This window comes from Ursus maritimus, unplaced genomic scaffold, assembly GCF_017311325.1.
Source record: "Ursus maritimus isolate PB19 unplaced genomic scaffold, ASM1731132v1 scaffold_10, whole genome shotgun sequence".
Classification (NCBI taxonomy): Eukaryota; Metazoa; Chordata; class Mammalia; order Carnivora; family Ursidae; genus Ursus; species Ursus maritimus.
The window spans coordinates 20384594-20402547 of NW_024423344.1; the positions used below are offsets into that span (position 1 = coordinate 20384594).

At 43.9% G+C, this 17954-nt stretch overlaps 1 protein-coding gene and 1 long non-coding RNA gene across 3 annotated transcripts in view; one reads left to right on the top strand and one right to left on the bottom strand.

Annotated features, from left to right (window-relative positions):
• WDFY2 (WD repeat and FYVE domain containing 2) overlaps window positions 1-3891 on the bottom strand; it is a 173038-nt gene extending 169147 nt beyond the window's left edge. For both annotated transcript variants that reach the window (XM_040622490.1, XM_040622492.1), the window contains exon 1: window positions 3496-3891. In XM_040622490.1, coding sequence (XP_040478424.1) covers window positions 3496-3632 — 137 coding nt within the window. In that variant the 5' untranslated portion in view covers window positions 3633-3891. The remainder of the gene's footprint in view (window positions 1-3495) is intronic.
• Window positions 3892-4307: 416 nt separating this feature from the next.
• LOC121100213 lies at window positions 4308-16622 on the top strand. The gene is made up of 3 exons (XR_005831951.1): window positions 4308-4717; window positions 6300-6409; window positions 16549-16622. It is a non-coding gene; the product is annotated as an uncharacterized LOC121100213 (long non-coding RNA).
• The last annotated feature ends 1332 nt before the right edge of the window (window positions 16623-17954 follow it).

A 17954-nucleotide genomic window follows, 5' to 3' on the forward strand; every position in this document is an offset into this window, starting at 1 on the left:
CTGAAGAAGAGGCCATCACTGGACAAGGGAGCCTCTGGAAGCCGCAGACTAGATATCAGTGTTAACCAAAACTGAGCTAAGATGTCTGGTACGAAGCTCCTAAGCAAGGAAAGTTAAGAAGGCATCCACTCAGAAAAGACAGTCCTGAAGGCAGCTGGGACATGAGGAACCCAAAGTACCAAAGGCGGGTATGTCCCCTAGAGACAGAATCCAGCTATATGCAAAGCAAAGATAGACTCAGAAATGGCCAGGGAGTTCCCAGAACAAGTTCTGTGTTATGATAGCACCAGAAATCTAAACTTTGAAATCAGACATTTTTATATTTCTTATGTTCCCTTGTATTTCCTTCCTTGGTATCCAGTAAAGTTCCAGGCTGTCCTAACTGTGCTAAGATAAACTGAGGGTGAGGGTTTTTATTGACTCTTTGGCCTGAAGATTAGAATATTATCAACCCACTACTGACAGCAGCGGTGGGATGAAAATGGTAATCCAAGTGACAGAATCCCCCAAAGAAGACAAAATGTAAGGGACACATGGGGCTGTGGAATCCGGCCACTCTTCCCCATCCAAAAATTCTCTTTTCAATACTAAATCTTAGAGGTTGTGGTTTTGTCTTATTATCTTCTAAAAGCTCCACACCCCCACTAAATTGTATCTTGAAAGGATCTTGCCATTTCACCAATGTAGTATGCTTAAGCGCTCAGAACACAACAGAAACTTAAATGTTTGTTGATGGAATGAATGAAGCAATGCATGGACTTTCAAAGTTTTAAGGCACCCTGAAGACCACCCAGTCCACTCCTTCTCCCACAAGTGCACATTTGTCCACACAGGGCTTTAATAGGTTGTCATAAAAGTCATTCAACAAATATCAACTAAATGCCTACAATAGTTAAGATGCTTTCAGGAATGACAACAAAAATATACCAGTCATTGATATACAACAAATGTTTGGGGGCCCACCATGTGTCAGGCACTTTGCTAGGCCCTAAAGATACTACAAGGAATAAGACACACGTAACACCTTGGGAAATTATGGAGAAGATGAATGGACCATAATACTGTTTAAAATAGAAAATGTTAAGTGTTTTCTAAGGTTAGATAGAGGTCAAAAGGGAAACCAGGTTTCCAAAGAACTTCTGGGACACTGCCATACAGGATAGGACGTTATCTGTGATTTAACCTTAGAGTTCAGGAATGAAAACTATTAGTTTCTAGTTGAAGCAGTTAATGAAAATGGCTTTGTAGGTTTTGATGAAAATCAATATTCAATCTTCATATCTTTAGCATTATGTCAAATGGCACTGACAGCGGATTTTGAAAGAATACACAGCAATTCTCTTTTCCTGAAAACCATAATCAAAACTGAGTTGTAAATAACAAAGGTATTGTCACCTGTGAGTATGGAAACACAGATTTGTCAATTTGAGTATTAGTAAAATATATGTAAAGAATAATTCTGGACTTATGGGTGGGCCTTACTTATTTAACAATAACTCTATAATAAAATAATTCCTATTATTTACATTGTAAACTAAAAAAGTGAAAATTAAGTTACTATACACCTAAATTTCACATTTCTTTTGTCCTGTAATCAAATGAAATTTATCTTTCAGTTTCTTTCATATATGCTACTTCTGCTTCTCCAAACACCTTGAAATGCATCCCACTAAAGCTTTTTCCTTCCAGATAAACACACTGAAATGGGAATCAGGAGATTTGGGCAGGTAAATTTTCTGGCCTACATTTTCTGGTTCACAAAATGAAGCGGTTAGAGCAAATAACCTCTAAAATCCCTCTGAACTCTTAAACAAAACAAAACAAAACCCTGAAGACTAACCTCTACTCTCAAACCATCTACCAAAGCAAACAGTTTCAAAACTAATATTAAAGGAACTTAACTACCTTACTCCTTCTTTTACTCGACTCAACAAACTTATTTATGAATTTCCTACAGCAGTTAGGTTGAGCGGTTTCATCTACAGGAGTTATAGACTGGGAAAGTGACGTCAATATATCCCTTTAGAAACAATTCTGTAAAAAAAAAAAAAAAATTTCTAGGTCCAGAAGCGATCTCCTTAATAGAATTTTGCCTCTATCAAAAAAAAAAAAAAAAAAAATTAAGCACTCGTAAACTTCTTTGTGAATTTCAGAAGGTTTTTAATCCATATACTCCATTTTGGTGCCATATTTCTTCTGTTCATTGTAGACTGCTTGCCACTGGCCTATGTTTACAATTTTCCCCATTGGATCTAGGAAATTAATCAAGCACTTTTTGGCCATTTGTAAAGAGTATGATGTAGACATGCACTTGTGGTTAATATACTCATCCTAGTTATACTGAAGAACCTATCATATGAATAGAACTATCAGGCAAATTTTTTTGAGGCCACACTGTATGCAAAGTGCTGAAATGACTATAAAGACAGTAATGAACACGTTGCTGCTTTACCCCTGCCTGCAACTGTACCAGTCACAGAGAAAAAAATTCTCTACCTCAGCATAATTTAAATTTACATCAAGAAAACCTAACTACTGTTTTAAGGTAAAAGCCCCTTGTCATATACCTCTCTAGTCTAGCTACATTTTTTAGAACGCTAGTTGGTATTATCAAAACAACAATTCCAGATAAATACCATAATTACTATATTCATGCACCATTCCTATGGAAATCAGCTTCATCAGCTTAATTTGTGCATATTAAATGAATTAAGTTAAAGCGCAAATGCTATTGTCTGAAAAACAAGGGAAATTATTAAAGGCAGAACAACTGGCTCCACTTCTGCAAATTAAGCAAAATTAAGCAAAAAGAAAGGAAGCAAGCAAAGGGAAGGAACTCGAGAGCTATTTGCAGCAGTGGTCCCTTGCAAGTTCTAGGCGCTTCCCCTTGAGCTCGAAGAAATAAGAAGAGAGTTAAGAAGAGAAGGTATCTCTCCTTACGGGCAGAAGCCCAAAGTTATACTCTTTTCACAACTTAGAATATTCATTGAATTCAGTGTAAGAGGTACAGGAGATGCGGATTCTGTGAAACTGTCTGGGAAAAGGGAGTGGCATTTACTTTCCGACTGGAGCCCTAAGAACTGTATCAGAGTACTCAAAAATCCTCAGTTATCTAGCAAAGGCTCTCGGAGCATCCTCCCCACGCACACACCTGCAGGGCTGGGCGGCCCCACCTTCTTCCCCTCCCGTCCTTAGGGCTGGACCAAGGTCCAGTGACCGGCGCACCGTTAGTCCAAGGGCCACCCTGGCCCGGCCTGCGCCACCGGCCCCGGGCAAGGCCAGAGTGCACGCCGCTGTCTGGTCTCCGCTTCCCAGAGCCACGCAGCGGCGACGGAGCGCAGCTGGACACCAGCACCACCAGGATGCGCATTATAATAAAAACTTGGGGGAGTACGTCTACACTTGCGCCGACGTGGAGGCACAGCCCGGGACGCGGGCTCCGGGACCGCCTGCCTGTCCCGCCCCTCCTCGCGGCCGAGGGGCGGCGGTCCGTACCTGTCCTCCGAGACGCTGATGACGCCCTCCTCCTTGGGCACGATCACGGCCATATTCACCACCTCCTGGGACCCCTCGACCCGCTGTAGCAGGATGGGCTTGCGGGTCAGCGGCTTGGGCTGGATCTCCGCCGCCATCGGGAGGAGGGGGCGCGCCGGGGGCGCCGCCGCCAACCGCGCCGCGGGGCCGGGCTGAGGAGACCGCTCGGGTACGGGCACAAGCTGAGACAGGGACTCTGGGTGACCGGAGCGGGACGCCAGGGACCCGCGATCATAGCCTGGCCGCCGCTCCGGGAACGACTCCGCGCTCCCGGCTTGGGGCACCGAAACCGCCACGACCCGGGCTGCAAGCCGGCGCCACCACCAGAGGAGGGGGCGGAGAGCTGGGGGGCGGAGCCGGTAGGGGGCGGGGCCTGCCGCAGGGGGTGGCCGCTGGTGGGCGCGAGGGCGGCTGCACTTCCGGAAGAGTGGTGGAGGAGGAGAGGAAACCTGAAGAAGGAGGCGGGGCGCTGGCGGCCCAATGCGCGTGCGTCAGCCCATAGAAGGTTTCCGCTCCGCCCCTCCGTGATTCCCGAAGCTTTGCAGCACCGCCCCTGGAACGCATGCGCTTTCCATTATCTGCGGTCTCCTAGACTCGCCACCTTCCACGTCCAATGTTTAGTCCCCTCCCTTTTTAATCTCCCATGAACGCGCGTGTAAACACCCCTGGGAACGCGCTCGCCAGAGGCCCCGCCCCCTGCAAAATCCCTACAAAGGGGGCGGGAGTGGGGCGGGGAAAAGCGCGCCTGGGCGAGGCCGGAAAGAGAAGGCTCCTCCGGGAAGGAAAGAAGCCAAACTAGTTGGGACGTGACTGGGCATGCGCACGGGTCACCTGTCCCGAGCTGCCTTAACAATGAGCCTGCTGCGGCAGGAGGCAATGTACTACTCCCAGCATGCACCAGGCCCAGACTGCCGAGTGGCAGCCCGAGAGCTCCTGGGAGTTGTAGTTTCTCGGAGCCTCCTCTCCCTTATCCTGGAATGACCTATCGCCCAATTCGGAGCCCGGCCGCGGCCCCGACTCACGTGTAAGGAGGGAATTGAGGGGCAGCCCAGGGATGAACAGACAGGCGGTCACTATAGCCATTGTTCAGACTGCTACCTGTAATACTGGAGCCCTAGAGATGGGGAAAGAAGAGAATCTCTCATACAAGTATCTTCGAGGGAGTTTCGAAATCATCTGTAGTGTAAGATTTCTGGTTTTCTTAAACGACTAAGTTACTAGCCCAAGGTTACTTTAGCTCCTATTTAGGGCTATGCGCCACCTCTTTCCCCACCCCCACCGCCCGACTTGAACCCTGGGTCTCCTTGTTCCTGGTCCTGTCTTCTTTCCATTCCCCAGTCATCCAGCCGTTCTAGCTTGCTCCAGAGACAATGGAGACAGTTACTGTGATTATTGAATGAATGTTAGGTGCCTGGCACAGGGCCTGGAATGTGGGGTCGTTCATTATGTGATGACCCTACTAAGCCCTCCCAGAGCCAACAAACTAACTGGGGAGTGGCCATGTGGTGTGATTGGTCTGGCAAGGGCTCCGGAGGTCAGAAAAATAATATGCCAGAGCTGGGCAAAGAAATGACAGGCCTTACAGAAATGCATTTCTAGGACACGTTTTTGGCAGCCAAGGCAGTATGCTGCAAAGGACCTGTCTGAAAGCACACAGTGCAACTCTTTACCACCTTCCATCTTTGCAGAAATTCTGTAAGACACTTCAAAGTGAGACAGGTATTTACCAAGTCTGGGACCTGGAACAAGGCATTCCACTTCTCTGAGCCTCATCTATTAAGATGGTTCCCCATCTAGTAAGTGGAAAATAATAATACCTACCTTGGGTGTTGTGCAAGACCTACAAAAGACATATTTTAATTGCTTTCATGCACAATAGATCCTTTAGGGCTTCAGGGATTAGGACATGGACATATTTGAGGGGTCATTATTCAGCCTACCATATGGTGTTTAATATTATTCTTATGCTCCTGACTGCCCTTATCTCTACCCCTGACCTCACTACTGAACTCCAGACTCCTATATCTAATGCTACTCTACTTTGTCACTTAACTGTTTAATAGGTGTTCCAAACATTCCCAAACAGTATCTTTAAATCTGCTGCTTCTGTCACTCAATGGTTCAAAATGAAGTCCCTAAGAGTCATCCTTGATTCTTCTCTTTTCCTCACAACTCCTATCCAAACCATTAACAAGTCCGATCAGCTCTACCTCCAAAGTAGATCTTGAATTTTCCCACTCATGCCACCTCTACCCCAGTCCAGGTCACCATATGCTCTGCCCTCTGGTACCACAGTAACCTAACTGCTTTCCTAGCTTCTTCTCTTGAACCCTTCCCCCATTCAGCCCAACCCCAACCCATTCAATTCAAATTTTTATCACAGCGGCCAGAGGATTTTGTTTTAAAATATAAACCAGATCATGTTATTCCTCTGCTTAAAATTTACCAGTGGCTTACCATTGCACTTGGGATAAAATGCTTCTCCACCCTCACCTCTCCTGCTGTTCAGTACTGTCTAAGCCCTGACTTGGAAAATCTCAGAAACACCAACCTTCTTCCTGCTGGTGGTCCTTGCAGTGTTTACCTCTAGATATTTTCTTCTCACCACTCAGTCTTCACCCCACTTTAAGCTCCTTAGAGAATATTACCCTCCCACCTCTCATGTACCCCACCTCTTCATAACTATTCACTGTCATATCACCCTGTTTTGTTTTCCAGTCCTCACTTTTGCCCAAAATAATCTTTGTTTCTTATTTGTTTCTTAGTTCTGCCTCTTATAGAAGAGAAGCACCAGGAGAGAAAGGACCTTATCTGCCTATGCATCATTGGATTCCCAACCCCTAGAATAAGCAGCTGGCACATTAGGAGGCATGCTGTAAGTATTTGTCAAATGAATGAATAGAAAGAACTAGAAGGCAGGTCTGAATTTAACTCTTTTCCATTAGAGCATAATGGAAAGACTGGAATCTGGACCTTGCTCTCATTCCTGGGATGGGATGATCCTTGGGAGAATATACACAACAGGCAGATGATAATACCAATATGGTAAAGACAACAGGTGAATAATTGGTATCCAAAAGAAAGACCTCATCTGCAATTACCCCTTCTCTTCCTGGCAGCAGGCACAAGGGCCCCCTCAGTAGCAACGTTTTGTGGCTCTGACACCTAGATGCACATTAGACTGCCTTGGGAACTTCTTAAAAATGCAGATCCCTGGACCTTATCCCTGAATAACCGAATTTGGTTCTCTGGGAGCTTGGCCTGAGAATATGAATATTTATGAAGTTTCAGGTGATTCTAAAGCAGGTGACCCTTAGTTTCTAGTCTTTTCTAGGAAGCCCAGACCTGGGAATCCAATGGAAGGGTGCAGGAGAAGTGATGAGTGGTACTGAGGGCTGAGCTTCCAACCATGGAGCACATCTCCCCTTCCCTATTTTCTTCCCCAGCCTGAGGAACTAGCTAGGCTGCTAGCTCTACCACTGGTAGCATCTAGTGTTTCAGATCAGACCAATGTCTTTTTTGTGTGTGGTCCATTGAGTAACAGAACACAGCCTGTGGCTTTTTGCCCTACTCACCTGTGCCAGAAGCAAGTGCAAGACTTTGGCTAAACTTTTCCCCTAATCTTCCTCTCCATTCCCTCTAGCCTGGACAGGCTTGGGTTAACAATAGGTTTTCATATATACGAAGGTATGAAGTAAGGTTCCTCTCTGTATCTGTTTCTATATATTTTTAAATATATTTTTAGAGCAGTTTTAGGTTCACAGTAAAATTGACTGGAAAGTACAGAGAGTTCCCATATGGCCCCTGCCCCCACATAGGCATAGTCTCCCACATATCTACATCCCTCACCAGAGTGGGACATTTGTTACAATCAGTGAACTTACACTGATACATCTTTACCACCCAAAGTCCATAGTATACCTTAGGGTTGGCTCTTGTTGGTGTACATTCTATGCATTTAGACAAATGTGCAATGACACGTATCCATGATAATAATACTGTATATATAGTTTCACTGCCCTAAAAGTCCTCTGTGCTCTGCCTAGTCACCCCTTCCTCCCCAAACCCCTGGTAATCACTGATCTTTTTATTGTCCCCATAGTTTTGCCTTTTCCAGAATGTCGTGTAGTTGGAATCACACGGCTCTAAGTCTTCTGCATCCAATAGTGTTGAATAGAATGTATGAAGCAATTAAATGGGGCCTATGCGGAATGAATGTTGCTTGTACATATAGTTGATATGTAGGCTTTTCACATTGGCTTCTTTAATTTAGCAATAGACTTTTAAGTTTCCTCCATGTCTTTTCATGGCTCAATAGCTCATCTGTTTTTAGTGCTGAGTAATATTCCGTTGTCTGTCTGTATCATAGTTTGTTTGTCCATTCACCTACTAAAGGCCATGTTGGATGCTCCCAAGTTTTGGCAATTATAGATAAAACTATAAATATCCGTGTTCCGGTTTTTCTGTGGGCACAAGTTTCCAGTTCCTTTGGGCAAATACCAAAGAGCCCGATTGCTGGATCGTATGGTAAGAGTATGTTTATTTTTATAAGCCACTGCGAGTCTGTCTTCTAAAGTGCCCGTATCATTTTGCATTCCCACCGGTTAGGTTCATCTGTATTTCAGAGGAAAATTAATTCTCCCGGAATTTTCTGCAGAGGAACTAGGAAAGCAGGGCAGGATGAAGTAGGAGTGGAAACCAGCCTTAGGGAAATGGCTGCGGGGTGAAATAGTGAAAGAAAAGAGGGAAGGAGGAAGAGAGTTTGTTTCTGTTCCTTCTTTGCTTTGTCTTCACTAATAACATTCAGGCTACCGCAGCCCCGCCCATACACTAGCCCTGAAAGGAGCTCAAGTGAGAGGCAAGGACTATGACTGATTAGGTCTTCTCTTTAGAAAACCAAGAGCAAAGCAGAGGAATCCCAAGTGCATTTTGTGAAGAAGCGGATCCACTATTTCAACAACATAGTAGCTCTCAAAAAATGTTTGTTGGCTGAAAGCATAAATGGAAACCTAAACTCCTCAGTTTACCAGTCAGAGGTTTTAAATCTGTTAGAATCCTTGGTTTAACTTCAGAAAATTCAGACCTACTCACAGTTCCATGGACACTATCTTCATTCTTTCTTCCAGCGAATCAGTGCCTGCTATGTTCCAGGGAGTAAGCTAGGTACTCGATGTAACCCTTGTGAAGTCAAGGACAAAGCTCAGTTTGGCTCATATCTTGATTTCATCATTGGAAGGCCCCTGGCCCTGGGTACAGTGAGCAAGAAGTGAAGAGGAGTTGGTGTGAGAAGATGTTGGTTTAAAAATAAAGGTCAGGACTATGCTCAGGTTCTGCTATTGTGGTCCGTTCTGCTCTAAATTTTCTGCATCAAATAATGTTAAATAGAATGTAGGAAGGAATTAGATGGGACCTATGAGGAATGAATGTTGCTTCTACAAAATATTCAGATGGGAGGAGGGGTGAAATATATTGCCATCTAGGCAAAATGATTAATCCATTTGTCGTTTTTTAAGATTATTTATTTGACAGAGAGAGAGAGACAGCGAGAGAGGGAACACAATAAGGGGGAGTGGGAGAGGGAGAAGCAAGCTTCCCGTTGAGCAGGGAGCCCGATGGCGGGCTCGATCCCAGGACCCTGGGATCACGCCCCGAGCCGGAGGCAGACGCTTAACGACCGAGCCACCCAGGCGCCCCTGATTAATCCATTTGGAAGGAATCAGTCTCTAGGTCTCATACATAACTGCAATTACTTTACTAAGGAATGAATGTTTTGTATTTTGTGACAGCTTTTGGGGGATACCACATTTTTCTACATGTGCCTGTTTTGGGTTCCATTTTCCGCCTAAAATTATCCACATGAGGAAACTAAGTGATTCTGTAAACGAAGAATGAGATCATCTTTATCTCAAAGACCTTGACTGAGGTTGTGGTTAATGACCAAACTTCAAGCGTTGCCACTGAAGTCCTAGCAGGATTGTATCTGAAACTCTTTGGCTATCTGATGACACTTTTTAAAGTTTTTAATACGCTTCAAGGATCAGCATAATGCAGCCATCTTGCATATAAACCAACTTTAGTATATGCTTAGGCCTCACTGACATGATTTTAAGAAAAGCATTTCCCATCCTCAGAATCTAAACCATAAGCCGTCTTTAAGCAGAGACAGCTTTCCTTTCCTGTTGAACTGCCTCTGGTATCAAACACAGGGCTAGGCATGAAGAGGAAGCTCAGTAATGACAAGTGAGTAGAAAGATTAATTGAATCTTAATGTCTGCAGAACAGGTTCTGGTGAAATGGATCACGGAAGAGTCATATACCCATAGTTCTATCAATACAGTTTACTTGGCAGTTAATACTGGAGGCCAAAGAGATCAGTACAAGTGTTTGTTACCAAAGATACCTCCCCTTGAGTAAAATTAGTTAGGATCAGGTTAATTTTCCTTAACAGCAACAGATACCATGGGAAAAGGGCTTTTGTGCCAACCAAATCAACATTAGTCTTTTTCTTCAACCGCCTTTCTGTTTGGTGGGGTGGAAGGGAACAAAAAAAAAACCCTCAAGCAATAGGGAAAAAGACTGTATTGACAAAAGAGTTCAGAGGCAGTAGAGAGCACATTCAAAGACCTAAAAAGAAAGAGAAAGAAGCCAAGATATTAATGATAGCCCAAATGGTATAACCCAAACTTTGTTCTCCTACAATAAAACCCTGAAGAATTTCATGGGCTCCTGAAACATACATTTTTGCTTCCAGGGTATGAAATCCTAAGGAATTTATATCCTATATCATATGTTCACAGATTAAGTATTTTCAAAAAGCTGATTCTCTTTTGAGGTTGGTGCAAAAAGGAGCTAGAAGCCACACCCCCGAGAGGAATGCTGAGTCAAGTAGAGCCATGGTGTAGCTTCCTCACGGGTCTCACTGCCCCCAGCCTTGCTCTCTCCAAGCCATCCTTCTCATTGCTGCCAGAGTCATCTTTCTAAAACTCATGTCACTCCCTAACATAGCCTAAAACCTTTGAGAGCTTTCCATGTCTCTAGCATTGAAACTACATTCATTCATCTGGCTCATGCCCAACTCTGTGATCCATTTCCCACTTTCTACCCCCTCAGACCTCACCTCCAGTAACACTGCCTCAGGTAGAATGGTTTTAGCTGCAAGGAACATGAAATTCTACTTGATCTTTTAAACAATGGAGGGAATACCAGCATCTACTTAACTGATCAGATTTTGGTCATGTCATTGGCTCCATTTCTCTTCCATTCGCTTAGTTCTGTGTGACATCTTTATCCTCTGGTTGGCTCTCCTTGAGGTAACAAAATAGAAACCAGCAGTTCTCAGGTTTAAATGCTTTTTCTTCTATTTGAATGCCTCTCTTCCCCCAACCATCAATCCAAAATCCTGGACTTCTTTCTGATTGGTCATTGGCCAGCCCTGAACTAACATCCCTGAGGAATGCCATGGCTGATTTGCTTAGGCTTGGGTGACATGCTTCTCCCAGAGCCGGCTATAACAAAAGAATGGCTTCTGCTGACTGGCTAAGGCCAACCAAGACCCATCCTTGGAGCTGACAATAATACTCAACCCTTGGCTGGGAAATTTGGAGGGAAGGAAAGAATGGATGCAGAATAAGCATCTTCAGGATCCAAACTACATACAATTCTCTAAGCCTTCCATCCCATAGTTTAGCTTTCTACCCTCTTTCGGGAATGTTCTTTCCCCACTTCATCTGTCTGGCAAACTCTTACTCTGCTCTCAACTCCGGGCTAAGCATTTCACCCTCTGTAAGGTCTTTCAGGATCCCTCACCCCAAAGAGTGGATTAGGTCCTTCTGTGTGTCTTTCTTATACACAGTACAAACTTAATATATTGCCTTACTCACTGTTCATCAATTATTTGCTTCATAGATTTGTTTCCTCTGATAGATGGTTAAGTCCTTGAGTACAGAAACCCCATCTTTTTTATCCTTACTCTTGACATTTATAAAATGACCAGAGCATATGTGAATACCCCTTAAATAAATTCTGAGTTTTGTTAATTCTACTGGGGACTGATCACCATCTGTTGATCACCAAGCTATGTGCTCTGTGTGTAGGTGTGACCTCCTCTGATGTCTAACCTCAAGAAAGAGACAGATCCTCAAAAAAAGTAATTGGAGCCAGGAGCAAAGGAAATAGAAAGTGAAATGCCTGAGTCATTCTTTCTCTTGGCCCTCTTGGTCCTGATTTACAGGGATCTAGGGGTCTTTTAGGGTCACTATTAGTTGTGAAAGGTGCCCTCTAACTATGGAGGCAATTCAGGCACCAGGCCAGAAGGTTCCTGTAGCTTTCCTATAGGAACCTCAAGCCGGCAACTTGGCCAGCCAGAGTCCCTAACTGCATGCTATGTTCCATGCTTACGATCCTTTTATTATTCCTAACCAAAAAGGGCAAAGCATGCTCTAGATGCTATTTCCTTTCACCTCCCAGCTCCACAAAAAGGATACCACCTTTTACCTTTCCTCAACTTACCATTTCTGGGGGTGGAGTAAAGAATTAAACACTTCCAAAAAAGGAAATGAAATGATCATCGTTATCAGCGATTGTTTTTAACGCACGGACTCTTGGCGGGGCACAGTACCTGTGGCCGAGAAAGCTAAGAAGCAGTTGAAAAATCTCAGGGAGGCTAATAATTAATTCACAAATGCTAAGTGCTCTGCCAATAATAACATTGATGATGGTAAGGCACATATTCTGGAGGGTCCTGGGATTCAAAGACGACAAGGCATTCCCTGTACTAGATGCTAGTATCTATCATTAGAGTCACAAAAGCAGCAGAAGACAGGCTGTGTGACCTCAGTAAAGTCACATGTAAATGTAACAGCTAGAGACTATTAATAAGTATACGATAGTGTAGTATAAATTATACATCTGTGACGGCACTGCAGCAACATTATTTGACTGATTACTGAGGGAGTGATCAGGGTGGAATGATATTAGTCAGGAAAGGCTCTTGAAGGGGTGAGTCACAGGTTTTTTAACAAGAGGCTGACATGATGTAGACGGTACTCAAAAACTATTATCTTAGCGACTATGTAGAGAATGAACTGAGATGGGAAAACACAAATCTGAGAGACCAGGTAGGAGGCAGTGATGCAGACGAGGTGATGGGCGCCCGGACTGGTGTGTGGGCTGTGAAACAGCGCTGGAATGGTTTAGAGAAGGCAGTGCAGTAGATTGCATAACAGCGTGGGCTTTGCAGACAAACTGATCTGGGCGCCGATCCTGGCTCTGCCACTGACTTGCTGTGTTACTTGGGTAACTAAACTACCTGCTCTGGGTCTCTTCCCTCCCTCATCTACAAAATGCACTGGTGGACACTTGTTGTTTTTGCTGTCCGGTATTTCAATGTCCTTCCAAATTTGAGTGAGTCTCAACGTAAATGGGAAGACACACAGGGGAAGCTGTTCTTCTGCCAGCCCCTGGCATCTAGGACACAAGCCCGTGCTCTGGGCAGGGCCAGTTGATGCTCACTCGTCTCTCTGTACTGGGGAATAGTGATGCAAAGACAATGTGGCCAGTTTGAGGATCTTTGAGCCCTCTGTGGTGAGATGAGAATCCAGAGGCCTGGGAGCATCTGGCTGACTGGGTCAGTAGAGTATGCAATTCTTGATCTCAGGGTTGTGAGTTCAAGCCTCATATTGGGCACAGAGCTTACTTAAAAAAGAAAATAAAAAAGAAAAAGAAAAAGAAAGAAAGAAAAGAGAGAAAGAAAGAAAAGAAAAGAATCCAGAGGCATGGTGGAGTACCTCCTTGAAAATTATACCTGAGGTAGGATCTCAACTTTGTGCTCTGCTTCTTCCTTGGCTCCACCCTGAACCCGGTCCTCTACCTTCCAATGGATTCTGTGAATTGCCTGACACCTTTCCAGTTACTTCATTTTCTGTTTAAGTTCCCTACTATTTGCTTTCAAGAACCCCGACCAGAACATGACCTCACAGGACCATTTTGAGGATTGAACAAGATAGTGTCAATAAGGCCCTTAGCCCAGTACTTGTCATGGGTAAACACTTACTAAATAGTTGACTTAAGAAGACACAAAGAAAATGACAGAATAAGTGACAGACTTTGATAACTGGTTAGATGTGGAAGAAGAATAAAAAGGAAGAATGGGGAAGCTAACACTAAGTTTACAAACCTGTCTTCCACATCCTTATTCCACCTCTACCGAGAATCTGGAAGCCAATAGAAGGATGACCTGCATGGAAGAGGGTTAGACGTTAATGGCGAAATACCAACCTCTCAGCATGTCAACTGAGAAGAAGGTATTTTACTGACATGACAAAGTCTGAATTTGTTAGCCTGGCACATAAGGCACTTCATAACCCTGTTTGAACCTGCCTTTCCAGCTCTCGTGCTTGCCACTCCCTGAGAAGCTCCTGACGCCATACTCAGATCACGCTGCTTGGTATCCCAAGAGCACATCGTGTTGTTCTGAGCTTTGCTGCCTCGGCACACTGTATTCTTTTCGCCTGAAATATCCTTCTCATCCCTCAACTTCAACTCATTTAGGACTTGGGTTGCCTCTTTTATCCTCGACAAAGCCCATCCTAACTCCTTCCAGGCGGTGTTGCTCCTTCTTCTGGGCTCCCACGGAATTCTATCCAGGCATCTCTGGTAGAACATACCACATTGTATTCTGAAGTGATCTTTATGTCTCTCTCCTTCACTACCTTGTGTGGTCCCAGGCCCCAGGGATTATGGTTTGGCCATCCTTGTATCACCATTGCCTGCCATCGTCTGGCACAAAAACAGTACTTCACAGGCTCGCTGTTGAATAACCGGGACATTTCTTTATAATCAGATTCGAGATAAAAGGGTCTATCTGTAAAGGGCACGTGGGTGGCTCCATCAATAGAGTGTCCGATTCTTGATTGCAGCTCAGGTCATGATCTTGGGATCCTGGGATTGAGCCCCACATCACTCCATGCTTAGCAGGGAGCCTGCTTATCCTTTTCCTTCGCTCTCTGCCCCTCCCCCCACTCTTGTGTGCATGTGCTTGCTCTCTCTCTCTCAAATAAATAAATAAATCTTTTTTAAAAAGTGTATGTCTGTAGGATAACGTGATTTGGCAATCCACACACAAAAATCAGTCTTGTTCATTATTTGTTCATGTATTAAGTAATAAACACTGTCCTTTTAACTTCTCAGCTCCTGAAGATCAGAGTTCTGTTTTAATTCACTTTGTACCAATAGGGTTTTGCACAAACCGGTGTGATAAAAGAATTGGAATCCTTTTGAGGTGCTGCTTTGATGTAACTAAAGCAATGTTGCTAGGATGCTGAAGGAGCCGGGGTTGGAGGCCCTGAGCACAAGAGGCCAGGCCAGCAACCTTGGTTAGGGTTTTCTGTAGATCCTTTCAACTTCCAATTCTCATGACTTAACCAACTCACCTTTCCCGACTAGAAACCACAATGAAAATGATTCTTTCCCTTTGCATTTCCCCAAGTTAGGCCTAAGCATAAGTTTCCAGAGAGACACAGCCATGAGGCCAAAATTTAGTTTTATCTTCCATGGCCCTCAGAAATTATTCTTTATTTTCTAAAAAGATGTAAAAGATTGCACTTTTAATTTATTTTTGAGTCAATAATCCATTACTGTGATTCAGAATTCAAACGTATACAGTGCAAAGTGTCCCCCCCCCCGCCACCTTGCGCCCCCGCCATCCAGCCTCTACCCGTAGGTGACCAAAGCTATTGCTTTCTTATGCGTTCTTCCAGAGATATTTTATGCACATAAGGACGTATTTTTAAGTTTCCTACTGCCTTTTACATGAAAGTTAAATTAGTACATACAGTTCTGCCTCTTGCTTTTTATTCACTAAATGATTTGTCTTAAAAATCTTTTCCTATCCGTATATATCAGTACATACCTTTTCTCCCGGGCTACATGGCATTGCAACGGCATGGGTGAACTATGGTCTAGCAAGACAGGCCCCTCTTAATGGGCCTGAGGGGATTTCCCCCAACCCTTTCTATTTTATAAACAATTCAGCACCTCTTAAACCTTTCAAACTTCCTCCCCAGCCTCTGCCCTCATTCTCAAAAGTTGCTGCCTCTCTTAACTCACAGAGAAAGCAGAGGCCATTAGATAAAGAGTCTATCAATTTCTGCCTCTTCTCTACTTTGTACTGAAGACTCCTTCGGTTCCAAACAGCACACAGTTCTCCGGATGTGTGTGTTCTCATGTCTCTGCGCCCTTCTGTATGCCATTCCCATTGTCGCCATCCTTGGTCTGCTTGGGAAGTTCTATTAACCTTTCAAACCCAAGTTTGGATATCCTGCCAGAGGAAGTTAATCCGTTGCTGTTTGTAGTGCATCTGTGCCTTGTTCCTCTCCTGCTGTTGTACTGATTACGTGGCTTCGAAAGTTGTTTACAAGTCTATGTTCCCATAAGTCTGTGAGCACCTTGAGAACCAATTCAGGGGCACCTGGGTGGCTCAGTGGATTAAGCGTCTGCCTTCCTGATTCCAGAGTCCTGGGATCAAGCCCCTCATTGCATTGAGCCCCCCACTGAGCAGGGAGCCTGTTCCTCCCTCTCCCGCTCCCCCTGCTTGTGCTCTCTCTCTCTCTCTCTGTGTCAGATAAATGAATGGAGTCTTAAAAAAAAAAAAACTAATTCATATCAGGATGCCCAGCACTTAGCATAGAGAATCTGGTAATAGAAACCACTCAATAAATATTTGTTAAATAATGAATAAATAATGTGGAGGAGATCTAAGCATACTTTGTTATGACAAGTATTTGCAAAACAGTTGAATGAGTCTTCAACTTTGCACAGTGTACCAGAAACAGCCTTGGACCTGGAATCATCAAGAGAACCCGTTCTGGTCCAAGGAAGCAGGAAACTTTTCCCACATGTTCCTTGCTGTATCTTCCAAAGCCAGGAAGAATGCCTGGCTCTTTATTGGTGCTAAGAATGAGGCTTTCTGTTATGTTTGTATTCGAAGCTACTGAAGACACCCTTTATTTCAAATAGTCTGCAGGGAGAAAGCTAGAATCAGACGGTCTGTGGCCTTTGGACTAAGAAGAGGACATACCTGATACCCAGTCCCAGGTAAGTGGTCCTAAGGCCAGTGAATTCTTTTACATTGGACACATTCAACCAGCTGACTTTTACAAATGTGTTTCATAGATTAAATTAACACATTTTCCATAGCCTCAGGTTTCTTCCAAGCTTAGTGGTAATCACATGCTTTATCTGGGAAATAAAACAAAAACCTACAGATAATCTTGAAGAGGCAGGGCTCTTGGCTCCTCCTGTATAAACACCGAAGAGAGCAATAGTGTGACAGTCTGGCACAGAGACCTGAAGCAAGACTTTTACCCTACCTGGCCCGTCTCCTAAGAGGGCTTGCTCTTCACTGCTCTCCTTTGGTCACCAGAATGCAGTATCCTCCCGCCCCTTCTTGTCTTACTGAACAGGAGCGACATGAAATAATACATGTAGCTGTAACGTACAGAAATGTCACGTCTCCATCAGTTTATGAAAATAACATTCTCTCATCCCGATGCTTCTGATCAAACCCTGTGGTGACCCACAGGCTGTTTTTAGACCAAGACTGAATCAAAATTTCATAATTATCATTTTTATTTCCACAGCGTTCAATACATACCTGTGGATTGACCGAATGAATGTTTTGCCATTAGTTAGCTCTGTAACCTTGGGCAACTTTTATCTACGTTTTCTAGGCTTCGTTATCCTCATCGATGCAATCAAGTTCGATTGTCAGATTTTCCAATTATTTTTTAATAGTTTAAACCCTTTCTTCAAACTAAGTCTTAGCACCCCACATGTAACAGAAAAAAGTGGGGCCACTGTGGATAAAATAGGTTTGGGGGCCCTGAGACCCCCTGCTTCGCCTTCTCCTTCCCCACCCTTGTTTCTGCTCTGAACCTCTCTGCTGAGCCCCAGGGCTCTGTGAGGCGCCTTCTAAAAAGTCGCTATACTAGAGATCTTATACAGAACACTGACTCCCAGGCTCGTAAGGAAACTCATTGTCAGCTGGGACCAGAGATTCCTGTCCTGCAGCCTCTTAATTCTTAAGGATTCAACGAGGTAAAGCCAGCCAGGAAAATTAAAATATGAAGTTTCCTTGCTTTGGGTGGTATTACATCAACTTGACCAAGGTCAGTTGATTACTTAATGCTAAGCAGAACTGGAAGCTGTATATATCTTTGATAAATTAATAATGAATATGAACGTGGTACCAATGAACTGTGAAATGGTAACGTATAAGTAAATAAATAAATTTTTTATGTTTAAATAATTTAAATAATAACACTTTATACAATAAATACATTACTAACATAATTTTTAGTAGACAAAATTTCTCAATATATTATGAAAATGAGGGGGTGGGGTTAATAAAAAGAATCCCTGGG